Below are 13309 nucleotides of genomic sequence, written 5' to 3' on the forward strand. Positions count from 1 at the left end.
TAATTCGACTCTAGTCGTTCGGTAATAAAACAATTCAACTCTGGCCCCACAGTTGGGTGTCAAGTAAAATTATAATAACCTATATGTGCCCTGACAGCAGTCCCTGTGACCATGCTGTAAATTTTAATTCGGTATCTCAGTGTTGGGTTAAGCCGCGGCGAAGCAATGCAGTCGGAGATCCATGAAGGCTCCACTCAAGGGACGTGCAAGTCCGACGAGTTGGGACACAGGTTAAATAAGTGGACTGTTATCATCGTGGCTTTTAACGTGGAATGTAATCATCATTTCTGCCTAAATTACGTGAATATTCCTCAATAGAGTATTAAGAGATCGAGGATATTGGCATATTCGACGAGATACATTGACCAACATTTAATCTTATACTAAATCAAATAACTATCCTAATGTTCCTACGCTACTTTAAATGAGAACTCCGTAAAATGTTTTAATTATGGAAGGATCTCCCGTTTAATGATTTTAAAGTAATTTCAGATGTATCAATTACATTAAGAACAAATTATCGGCAACACAAATGAAAATAGGAAGGAAAATATTCTGTTAACTTGAAAAATAAACACCTAACTTCAGGCTCTTGTTACAAGTAAATACAACATCGTCATTCGAAACTAAAAGAGACAAAGTGCCCCTCTGCTGAAGGCTTACATGGAAAGATCAGTCATCAATCTCGCATTTTTCAAAATAAATCACTGGGAATTATAGAATCTTCCACTTCAGAATGCTATTTACTACTCAAACATCTCATAATATTCCGTCATTTCCTTTAAAAATCACCGCATATATGTCAGTATCTGTCTATCTAGCAACTTGAAAATTACCGTTATTCTAACCATATAAAATCACCATAAATGCAATAGAAATGTTTGAAAACACAGGATCGTAACATAATATGACATCCATCAAAATCATGCTTTACAAGACAGACTCGATCCTCCTGTACATTCATCGGTGACTACACCTAGATAAAAAATAAACATCAAGAGACATTGCAACGTCTACGATAACTTTGTCTAACTACGTTGATTCTGCGCCTCCGGATACCACTGCGACGTTTGACCTGGAATACTACATTAGCACTAGGCGTCAACTCAAATGATCTACAAAATCCAACTAGCAAAGAAATGGTCTACTTACCATAGAAGATCATATTTCTTTCACGACATAGCCTTAATATTTTTACGTTACCGATTATCTTGCGAAGATCCTAAACATCCCTTTAAAATCGTGCGCTCTGGTCAATCTTGTATTTAAATAGGATAACTGTGACGACCAACTACTAGTGTTCGTGAGTGCAACATCCTACAACATTATTCTAAAAATACGGCCTCGTACCTAAATAAATTATTCATCACGACAACATCAAAATTCACGCATGACCAACATAGTTCCTACCGTCAATACCATCATCAGGACCTTCACATAACATCATCATAAAATTCGCAATCCTAATGACACGTCTATAATCATCACATCACTCTATCCACGTAAATATTTTCAAAGATCCTACCGTAACTAACACCTTATTACATCGCACAACTCGTCATGCACAGCGAATTCACAATACTAAAGAACAATCTATTCAGGCAATTACATAAAATTACTAAATACGTTGCCGCATTAATTCCATATCACCACAATAGTATCGCACTTCTATTATCAAACACTGTATTTCCACACAAGCACATAACATTTTGAAAACCACAGAATCGCACGTCGCAAAATACCGAGCTCCTCCGAGGTATTCTGAGCTACAGGTTAAAATTAACGTTCAATACCATAACACCAATACGGTACCAATAACATCCATGTCGAAGAAACTTTCGTAAAACCTTGCTAGCAAACATTAAAGAAATCTTACACAACTATTGCATATTATCACAACGTAGTCTGGCTCACCGCACTAGACGTAACGATCATAAATATTACAACGCAATGTCCAACAAATAACGGTCGCTTTCAAGTTAAAATTGTTCATGTCAAAATTGACAACAAAATAAATACTACTCTACAACTACAATAAGCAATTACGTGGCGGAATATGTATAAGATATTCAAGTACTCATCCTGGGTTGTTGCTCCACGACGGTGTCACCTTCCGAGTTCAGCTCTCACTCAATAACATTATCAAGTATTGTCCATCACATTTCAGATCAGATCCTTTGAGGTCCCTCTATTTTAGTTGTTCATGTTGATACGTGCACACATTGTATCTGAATAAATAACTGCTGACGTTTCCATATTACCTGAAACTTAGAGATATCAATTAGAACAAGGTCATACACCTTAATACAATTTTAACAGTTCAAGTGATACACTTGCCTTTTCATTCAATAACAAGATATCTTGTTTTACAATATTGTATGTTTATAATATGCCAATATCTCTTTAATAACTCCTTTCAATACAATCTTTTTCCTTATGAATTCTTGCTTCCGATCTTTCTGAGATGCAGATTGAGAGTGTCAACTTCTTCAGAGACAAAACAGATTCTACCACAACATAATAATTGCAGACGGTTTGCTTTTCAGAATTCTTCTCAGCTTCTAGCTCCCATATGTTTCTGACAATTGGAAACATTTGACACATAATGTAAGACGATCTCGTACAAATCAGCTGTATTAGTAAAGGAACTTATTTAATAATTGCCGCCTCGTATTTAGGTTAGTAATCGACAGTTTCCTTTCTTCATCTCGATCGTCGGATCGTGCGAGACTAGATGTACAAGGTATGGCCCTCTCATATAAATTTATTGTTTACATATTTCATGGCCCTCAGTAACATTCTGTCGCAGATATACTGCCGTTCATGCATTCCGGAAACTTTACTTGAAGAATGCGTATTATTCATATAATCCTGCCCTATGTTTCACAATATTAACTTTCTGCTAATATTTCCGAGATACCACGGGGTTCAGAGCTGATTATCAATCTGCTGATTTCTTCAATTCGGCGATGCCGTTCACGTAATTAGACAAATCAACTGCCTTCTAATTCATCTGGAGGTGTGATAACCGGACATAAGATTTCATTGACATTATTTCTCGACATAAACTTCAAATGTGTTCACCAATCTCATCCTGACATACATTGGAAGGTTATACACGTCTATGCCCAGGTGCAAAGGAAAGGTGCTCCGCCTATTTGTTTACATCAGGATTAAACTCTCGTGAAAAGACATAACTGGGATCTTCGGTGGCGCGGAAAGGTAAACAACTGGTGACGAGCACACCGTTAGTTATTCAGTGGTGACAGCCTGATACTGTTCAAAATGAAAACATAGCCCGAGTGTTTACAAATAATAGCCTACACCATACGCTTGACCACACTCCCAACAGCATGCCTTTCAAAATGAGCTTAATCACGCTTATTTAGGCAGACAGACTGTCCTCTCTCCGTGGAGGATTGTATGACGCCTCTTAGCACGCCTGGAGAACCCAGTTCTTCTTGTAGTGCCTTCTCCAATACTGAAGGTTGGTCACAATCACAGCGAATCCAGCACGATGTTCGGCTGTCTTCATCGGTCTACTCGAATCTAGTCCTCTCCAATCACGCAAGTTCCTCAGCAAAGAGTGTTCCCTTTGACCGCAACCTGTACCTCCATCCATTTTACCCTGCATGATCAATTTTAGTAGGTTGTACTTTTCATTCTCATAATATTCCCAAGGTCTTCTTTCTTTGATTCCGCACACCAACATTCACTCTCTCCTCACGCGCGTGAGTACGACAGCCTTGGAGACGTAGTCAGTTTAAGAGATCCGGGACATCATCTGGAAAACCCACATCTCGAAGGAATTTATTCCCCTAATAGCGTTACATTTCAGAGTCCATGTTTCAGCGCTGTGCAGAAGCACTGATTATACATAGCATCTGACGAGACACTTTACACCGAGAGACTACCCGTAAAGCGGACGTGATGAATAAGTAACTACGTTACCAATTTATCACCGACGTGACGGTCGGTGGATGCAGAGTGGGTCTCGGCCGATATGTGACCACGGCTGGTCCGTGGTCTAACATCTCTGCACTCTGACCGGCCAACCGAGCAAAGGAGGGGTTGACACGGCTCTACCGTGGCTCTACGCCACTGCATTCGAGAGACGGGACAGGGATGGACCTCACGGCTGGCCCCAACCGTCGGCTGTCCTGAGAATGGTTTTCCGTGGTTTTCCATTCTCCTAGTATAGGCCGCGGCAGCCAAACCCTTCACGTTCTCCGAGCATCTCCTTCACAGTAACAAATCTCCCGGCCTGACAGACTGTGTCACCGCCTAAGAGGCCCGCCTCCCCCTTCAGGGAAGGAATGAAAACATAGTAGTAGTAGTAGTAGTAGTAGTAGTAGTAGTAATAGTAGTAGTACCAACGTGACTGTATTTCAAAGATCGCCCAATGTAAGCAAAATATTCGAAAAGGAAAAGCACATTTCAATAGCCTGAATTCCATCACTGGATTGTAGATCTCGTGTTTAATGACGTGAGATTAAGAAGCATGTAGAACTCCAATCTTTGTGTTCTACTCTTTGTACATTCCCTGCAAATATATATATTGTAGCTAAACATGATACTCACGCTCTGCTACGGGAATAGGGTGCTGCCTCAGTTGGTGATCTGAGGTTCAACTTCCAACTCTGAAATTGTCTATCCAAAGTGTAGTCATTTCTCCTGATATTTCCCTTATTTTCTTCCGAAAAGTGTTGTGATAGTACCTAATTTCAAAACCAAAATATTCATTCTAAACACAGGCCCAAACATTTCAGAGACGAGACACTTATCCCACCGAGGGAGTTGGTTGTATATTTATGACCTTCCATCGGAGAGATGGTGGGCTCGAATCGGGTCATCGGCAGCCTGGTTTTCCGTGATTTCCTATTTTCACATCAGGCAAGTGCTAAGTCTGCACCTTAATTAAGCTGACGACCGCTACCTTCGGATTCCTAGCCTTTTACCACCCTTCCGTCACTGCAAATCCTCTGTGTTAATGTGAAGTTAAAAGCATTGGGAAGAGAAACACTTATCCGAGACAAAAATGCAGAATTTCAGTTATATTCCCTTCCAAAGTTCTCGTAACAAATTTGCAGATAACTTATACGCATTGGTTACACGGTGGTAACAGAACTGTTTGGCTCAGCTGCTATTTCTTGAAGGATGTAGTATTTTTGCATCTATCTCTTGGAACTTCTTCCTTAGCATAAAGCCCTCACAGTTTGACTATTGCTTCCAGATCCTCTAGGCAACAGCGAAAAGCAGATAATAATCTCTCTAGTGGTTTTCGAGTTATAGAATGCTCTTCTCGTACCTAGCACAGGATAATATAAAAACTGTAATTGTGGTCGAACCTTTGAAGATATAAGTTTATGCTCTACAGTACTTATCTGTTTGATCTGTGGATAGCTTTAATGAGGGACTTCATAAACACCATTAGGATTTTCTGCACACCAGTAGCGACAGTTATGACTGTTCTCACGACCATTAAGATGAAACCAGGCCTCATCCGTTACGAACACAAGCTGTGGGTCGAAGAAACGATCATTCAATGATGCAAGATACCACTCACAATGTTTCACTCTTGTTGCTGGATCAGCAGGTTTTAAATAATGGGCCAGTGTAAACTTGTACGGGCCGAGCTGAGTGGCTCAGACGGTTAAGGCGCTGGCCTTCTGACCCCAACTTGACAGGTTCGATCCTGGCTCAGTCCGGTGGTATTTGAAGGTGCTCAAATACGTCAGCCTCGTGTCAGTACATTTACTGCGGCACTAAATTCCGGGGCCTCGGCGTCTCCGATAACCGTCAAAAGTAGTTAATGGGACGTAAAGGAAACCTGGTGTGTAACAGCTTTGTAGCTCTGTGTGCAGAAGAAACCGAAACTCCTATTTGTTGTGCTAATTTTGCGAGTGATTTATTCGGTAACCGTTCAAGATTCGCACCAATGGCGTCTAGTTTTTCCTCTGTTAACACTGTTCGTGTGCGCGCATGTTTTTTATTGAGCACTGAGCCAGTAGTTTCGAATGTATTTACAGTTACGCGAATCTGTGCTCGTGAAAGTGGCACTTCACCAGGAAATTGATGAACAAATGCATCGCATACCCGTCGAGCCGACTCGTACGTTCCTTTTTTTTTTTGTTGCGCTATTTGCTTTACTTCGCACAGACATAGAAGACAGGTCTTATGGCGACAATGGGATAGGAAAGGTCTAAGAGTTGGAAGAAAGCGGCCGTGGCCTTAATTAAGGTACAGCCCCAGCATTTGCCTCGTGTGAAAATGGGAAACCACGGAAAACCATCTTCAGGGCTGCCGAATCCACTATCTCCCGGATGCAAGATCACAGCCGCGCGCACCTAAACCGCACCGCCAACTCGCCCGGTCGTACTTAAAGTGACTTTTAAATACGAAAATACGGTGTTGCAATTATAACTGTCTCACCATGTTAAGGCGACACTCCGGAGATAAGAACTGATATTTTGGTCATTTTAATAAAATATTTTTATGAGTGAAATAGAAAGGATTGAGTTTCTTTCTTCTTTTCACGAAGCTATTCGTCTGAATTCAAACAATTTATCACTGCGAATTCTAACTTTACATTTAAATCTCGTTTTTTCTTCCATAATATTCTGCCAAATGGAACAAAATTTGTATGGTATATGTATCACAGCTATATTAAGAAACCTGCTTGTGGAATTTTCGATTGAAGAATTTTTTCAAGTAGTAGGGATTTTTAAGTCCAAGATTTTAGAACGTAAAAATGACACACTTTAGTACGATATAAGCCTATCTCCTTATATAAATTATGCACAGAAACATCAACACGTAGTGCTTTTAAAAGGAGTATTATCTACCTAATTATGGATTTACATTAACATGTTAATTAAATTTCATGAAAAAAATGGAATTAAAATGTCCAAAAAAATATTTTGGAAAACTGTTAATTGTATACGAAAGAAATGTTCGTGATATCTCTACTTTTACATTCCTACAATGTTTCGTGAAAATCCATGCATTAAGTAAAAATATCTTTTTATCTCCGGAGTGTCGCCTTAACAGGTGAGATTCAGATTGGCTATTGATGCTTGATCGAATACGTGCACGCTGCTTGCAAGGTCAACAACTATGGGCTCGCCTCCCGTATAGCTGCTTTGGTACCGGAGAGAAGAAACGCCGCTCGACGGTCTGTGTTTATAAGAAAGACCTTGTGGATGAATCTGTTAAATAATACACCGACAATTGTGGAGGTATAGAATCTCAAGTGAAGTTTGAAAACACTACCAACGTGGTTTCATCATTAGGAAGCCAGACTCTGCGTTCTCCAACCAAGACGATGCGGTGAATAATAAATGAGTTACATCGCTCCAGGAAATATCCAACTGGCCCAGCTGGTAGTACCTTGTAAGGGCCCCTTGTCAGGGTTACAGGGAAGATCTCAACGGTTTACTTGGTGGAGGAGATGGAATTTGTTACGGCGAGTGGGGGGCCGGTGGGCAACCACCGATGGGCTGCTCTGACATGTCTGAGGACAGGCCAGCAGTGGACAGCGGCGTCAGACAGGCCCCAGTTAGCAGGAGGGGTCTTGACGTCAGGTAGAAACCCCGCATAACCAAAACTGCCAGTCAATGTATCTTCTAGTTATGAATAGTGGACACAGACGAACTCCAACTAGGATAGCTAACTCGCAAATTAAATGAGGCAAAGGCCAAAAAGAAGGAGAAGATGATGAATTATACAGATTGAATAACACCGCACTACGTAGTCACTGGTAGAAATAATATTCCCTGCAGTATGCATTTTAGTGCCAGATGTGTCCTACCGTGGCCTTGAGAAAGGTATCATCCCGGCATTTGCCTGGAGTTGAAATATGACACCAAGTACAAACATTTCGACGAATTCGAACCCATCTGTCTCCCGAATGAATAGCTAGCAGCCAAATCTACCCGTTCCGCAACGCACTGAGCTAACCTGTTCGTTAGTAGCCTATTGCAGAAGGAATGTTACTGAGCGATGCCTAATGTCAGGTCATTCTCCATACAAGAAGCCAACTTGACTTCTCAGCCACCAGCACTTTACTTAGTAGTTGCCTTTTCATTAGTGATTCATTCCTTGTAAAGCCGTAGAGTGTAGTTTTCTTTTGAAAAATATCCAAGTAAACAGCAGGCATTGTCACTTACCGATAGTGAGGGTGTTGAAGATGGTGCCCAGCACAGCGAACAGCAGAATGGTCCCCAGATGGTCGAAGAAGAGCCGATTAGGCATGAAATAGCCCGCGTCCAGGATTATAGGTGGCAGCATGTACAAAAAGAATGTGTCAGGAGTGAGCGGCGACACGTGAACATTACTGGTGTGGAACAGGAGAACACCGATTACTACCCCCACCACGATCAGCAGGCACGACTCAGGGAAGATCTTGGACAGCTTCGGGGCCATGTGGAAACCTGCAAGCAAAAGAAAGTCAGTTAAGTATTAACACCAGAAAGTAAATTCTACCTGTTAATAAATGTAAGCCTAAGGTGGAACATACTGAGGTACACTTCAGGAAGCACAATTACGATAACCATGGACATTTCTAGATACATTTAATCTTTTATGATCCTCCAATGGATCGTAAGGCAATTTCAGAGGTGAAATATTTCCGTGTTAAATTGTTTCAATTGATACATAAACCAATTTTCAAAGTAGTTCACATGTTAATTGGTTACTACCTCACAAAATGGCCAGAAGGACATCCATTTCATACTTCACCAGGCTCATCGTTGGTGCGGCGTATTCGAGGTAGCGAAGGCGTGCTCAGTTCATCCGTATGAACGTAGGTTCGATATCTCATTAGGAAGTCAAACCATTTAGAAACGACACTCCCACTTCAGTGGTATAGGTATCATCAGCGATGGTAGACCTACGTAAACAGGGCAAGAGTTCGGTTGATCCGTCCCAGTGCGTGAGTTTGAAGGGTAAACAGGTTTGTTGAGGTGTCTTTATGTTGATACTTCAATCAAAGTAACATAATGTAGATGTTATAGAGGTTTAGGTTTTCTATATAAAGTTCATCATTATAAGACACCGTACGCGCATCAACTGTAAATCTGTTTCTTTAATATATTTTGTAGGTTTAGATCAATTTTATAATCCAAAAGTTGTATGGTTGTAATTTTTTAGGAAACTTCAAATATTCAAACGATAAGAAATTAGCAGTGTACCATTTTTACAAACAATATAAATTTGAATTTTGCGTAAGAAATTTCTCAACTCAAATATTTTCAAGCAGAGAAAATTGAATCCAAATTTTAGAATCAATAATAATCAATATTATTTAAACCTCGTACTCGTTGGCTGAATGGTCAGCGTACTGGCCTTCGGTTCAGAGGGTCCCGGGTTCGATTCCCGGCTGGGTCGGGGATTTTAATCGCTTCTGATTAATTCTTCTGGCTCGGGGACTGGGTGTATATGTCCGTCCCAACACTCTCCTCATCATATTCAGACAACATATTACACTACCAACCACCACAGAAACACTCAATAGTGCTTGCATCCCTCCATAGAGGGTTGGCATCAGGAAGGGCATCCGGCCGTAAAACAGGGCCAAATCCACATGTGCGACGCAGTTCGCACCCGCGACCCCACAGGTGTGGGAAAAAGCGGCAAGAAAAGAAGAATTTAAACCTCATAAAGGAAAATAAAACAATCCATTCTATCCACATCCAAACAGTTTCCAGTTTATGAGATTTGTTATGGAGACATATGTGCTTCTTATAAATCGACATTTCGACCTTCGTTGACTTGGAAGAGCACTGGAGCAATGCTGGTTACGGAATAACATTTCTACCACTGAACAAAGAAGAGAATGCTTTGTAAACTTGCCCACAGCAGCAGGTAGGCGACCCTGTCTTTTTCTACATCGACCTGGAATTACTGACAATGGCTGTACATGGCGCCAGAATCACTTCCCGGAGACAACGGTGGCTGGGCATAGAGGTAACCGCTTTGTCTTAGTTGGTGCCGAAATAATAAATAGTCGAAGCATTTACTTCCAAGGACCTGCATGGCCATAAAACTCGGATTGTCCCGGAATCAAGGGCAGAAACTTTGCCCCAGGTAGTTCAGTAAAATTGCTATAACAGTCCCATTACCTTAACATTTACCCATTAGAGGTGTATTATGACAACGTTGAAATAAATTCAAAATGCCGCCATCAAGTATATTCCCTTTCCTGTTCAGCTTGGAGTAAATACTCTCACGCTGAATAACAGATTGCAGAAATCCGCTTAGATGCCACTTCCTATTCAGTTTCCATTGTGCTTGATGCATATGTTGGCGAGTGGACTTCACTGACGAGGGAGAACACGCCAAGTGTAACAACCCTATTGCCCGGACACTCTGTTCAGTGAAAAGAGGGGTTGAAATAAGCGAACACAGGTTTCGGCTTATCCGTAGACACTCGACCGTTTCCGAGAAAATGACGGTCGAAGTTTCCGACGTGCTTTATAATAATAATAATAATAATAATAATAATAATAATAATAATAATAATAATAATAATAATAATAATAATAATAATAATAATAATAATGTTATTTACTTTACGTCCATCTAACCACTTTTACGGTTTTCGGAGACGTCGAGCTGTCAGAATTTAGTTCCACAGGAGTTGTTTTACGTGCCAGTAAATCTACCGACACGAGGCTGACGTATTTGAGCACCTTCAAATACCACCGGACTGAGGCAGGATCGAACCTGCCAAGTTGGGGTCAGAAGGGCAGCGCCTCAACCGTCTGAGCCACTCAGCCCGGCTCCGACGTGCTTTACGTCGTGCCTATTAACTCGTAGCAAATTCAACTGACGCGGTGGCGCAGTGGTTTTCGCCGCGGCTTCACACTTTTGTGCCCCGTATTCAAATTCCGATGATTTTTTGTTTGTTTCATTTATTTACCGTTTTCCATTGAGGATTACTACACGAATGGCTTTGTTCAATGTATTTTGAAATATAATTGTCCTTATTCGTCCATATTCTATGTGGTAAATGAATTTTAACACATCAATAATTGAATAAAACAATGTTATCGGAAAAATATGTTATGTGTGGTTTGTCGCAAAGTTATTGCCAACACGTGAAATCTTAAGTAAGTTAATATTAACGACGTTTCTTTACTGGATGATATTTTCTCACCTGAAATATTACTCTGGCAAACCTGCTTCCACGCGATGCTCGTGGTGTGCGAAATGTATATGTTTCAAATGTTTCTACAATCGGTATCACTCACCGTATCTCCCTGAAGCGTTAATATAAGAATGAACATACAAGACATAATACCCGAAAAATAACAGACATATGGAGTAAATAAAATGTTTCCTACACTTATGTTTAAAATGAAATACCTACTATTTACACTATTTATTTGGTTTACTAAATACTGTATACAAATAAATTATTTAAATACATATTGTGTAAAATACACAGGGCGAGCAGCCCTCTATGGAAAAACGCAAAGAGAAGACTGGGACAATGGTTATATATATATTGCTAGTTGCTTTAGGTCGCACCGACACGGATAGGTCTTATGGCGACGATGGGACAGGAAAGGCTTAGGGATGGGAAGGAATCGGCCGTGGCCTTAATTAAGGTACAGCCCCAGCATTTGCCGACAGTGGTTTTCGAACCCACTATCTCCCGGATGCGAGCTCACAGCTGCGCGCTCCTGACCGCACGGCCAACTCGCCCGATGGGACAATGATAAAGAAGATAGTAAGCCAAGAAGTATAGTCCTCCACCCTCCAGTGTCGGTTTTTCCCTCGTACTCAGCGAGGGATCCCACCTCTACCGCCTCAAGGGCAGTGTCCTGGAGCTTCAGACTCTAGGTCGGGGATACAACTGGGGAGAATGACCAGTACCTCGCCCAGGCGGCCTCACCTGCTATGCTCAACAGGGGCCTTGTGGACGGATGAGAAGATTGGAAGGGATAGACAAGGAAGAGGGAAGGAAACGGCCGTGGCCTTAAGTTAGGTACCATCCCGGCATTTTCCTGGAGGAGAAGTGGGTAACCACGGAAAACCACTTCTAGGATGGCTGAGGTGGAATCGAACCCACCTCTCCTCAGTTGACCTCCCGAGGCTGAGTAGACCCCGTTCCAGCCCTCGTAACACTTTTCAAATTTCGTGGCAGAGCCGGGAATCGAACCCGGACCTCTGGGGGTGGCAGCTAATCACACTAACCACTACACCACGGAGACGGACCCACAACACTACTACTCTATGTTAGTTACAGTTGATCAAAGTTTAAGGAGAACGCACATCGTGTTGCGTTGCCTCTAGCGTGCCGACAAAAGTTTCTTCGAGCAAGTGACGTATTTGCCTGGTGTAAAAATGGGAAACCACGGAAAACCACCTTCAGGGCTGCCGACAGTGGGGTTCGAACGCACTATCTCCCGAATGGCAAACTCACAGTTGCGTCACTCTAATAACACGGCTAACTCGCTCGGTATCTTATCAACAGTTTGCGCGCAGATTGCAGTACGAAAAGGTCTCGTACACCCATTATTTACAGTTACGCTTAAATTGCATGTGGTATGAATGTTACTTGCTCTAGCTTCAGCAGATGCAGGCCTGTATGTGCAATTGTAGTCTCAGCAGCGTACAGTTGTAGACAGTACAAAAACGGAAGTGAATTGGTCTAAACATCTTGGCTTTGTCTTCCTTATCACCTCCCGATTCATCACCTTACCTTTTGCCATAGAGGAAAAACTCACCTTGAATATGCCATTTGACTAATCAATTCCAATCACCCATTCTTTCACTCATTCATGTGTTCATATACTTCCTTCCATTCTGCCAGCACCCGAATTCAAATCTCGGTCCTCGGAAGGGTCCAGAACAGAGGTACATTAGTGGATAGTGGATGATATTCATGTTTAAGATATGAAGTTAAAACCAAAAGACAATGCCAAACACGGCCTTCCCCCATGCTGTATTGCCTCACTACATTTTTGGTTCACGTGTTACGTTTTGATAATATGTCTGTCACTGATCTTGCTTCACAGCCGAGTGCATGCCGATAACCATCACATCTGGTTCGCAACCGAGTTATAGAGAGGAAGTAACGCAGGCCCATTGCTAACAATAGTACATTTTTCCTTCTATTACTATGCTCCCTCTGCATGTCGTTATTTCTTGATGGATGCAGGGTGTGAGAACCGAGCAACATCGTCGCTGGCTTTTCATCAAGGCGGCCGAGTTTCGAAACCCGATCAGTAAAAGTGGGAATTTTTTACTTTAAAGGTCATGCCCTTGTGGTTCGGATAACAATGTGAAGTCACGTAAAATT

The 13309-nt window shown here is 41.7% G+C and overlaps 1 protein-coding gene across 6 annotated transcripts in view; it reads right to left on the minus strand.

Annotated features, from left to right (window-relative positions):
* LOC136856968 (sodium/hydrogen exchanger 3) overlaps positions 1–13309 on the minus strand; it is an 822567-nt gene that overhangs the window by 362396 nt on the left and 446862 nt on the right. For all 6 annotated transcript variants that reach the window (XM_067135270.2, XM_067135273.2, XM_067135271.2 and 3 more), the window contains exon 2: positions 8169–8432. In XM_067135270.2, the coding sequence (XP_066991371.2) occupies positions 8169–8432 (264 nt within the window). The remainder of the gene's footprint in view (positions 1–8168; positions 8433–13309) is intronic.

This window comes from Anabrus simplex, chromosome 1 (genome assembly GCF_040414725.1).
Source record: "Anabrus simplex isolate iqAnaSimp1 chromosome 1, ASM4041472v1, whole genome shotgun sequence".
Taxonomy (NCBI): Eukaryota; Metazoa; Arthropoda; class Insecta; order Orthoptera; family Tettigoniidae; genus Anabrus; species Anabrus simplex.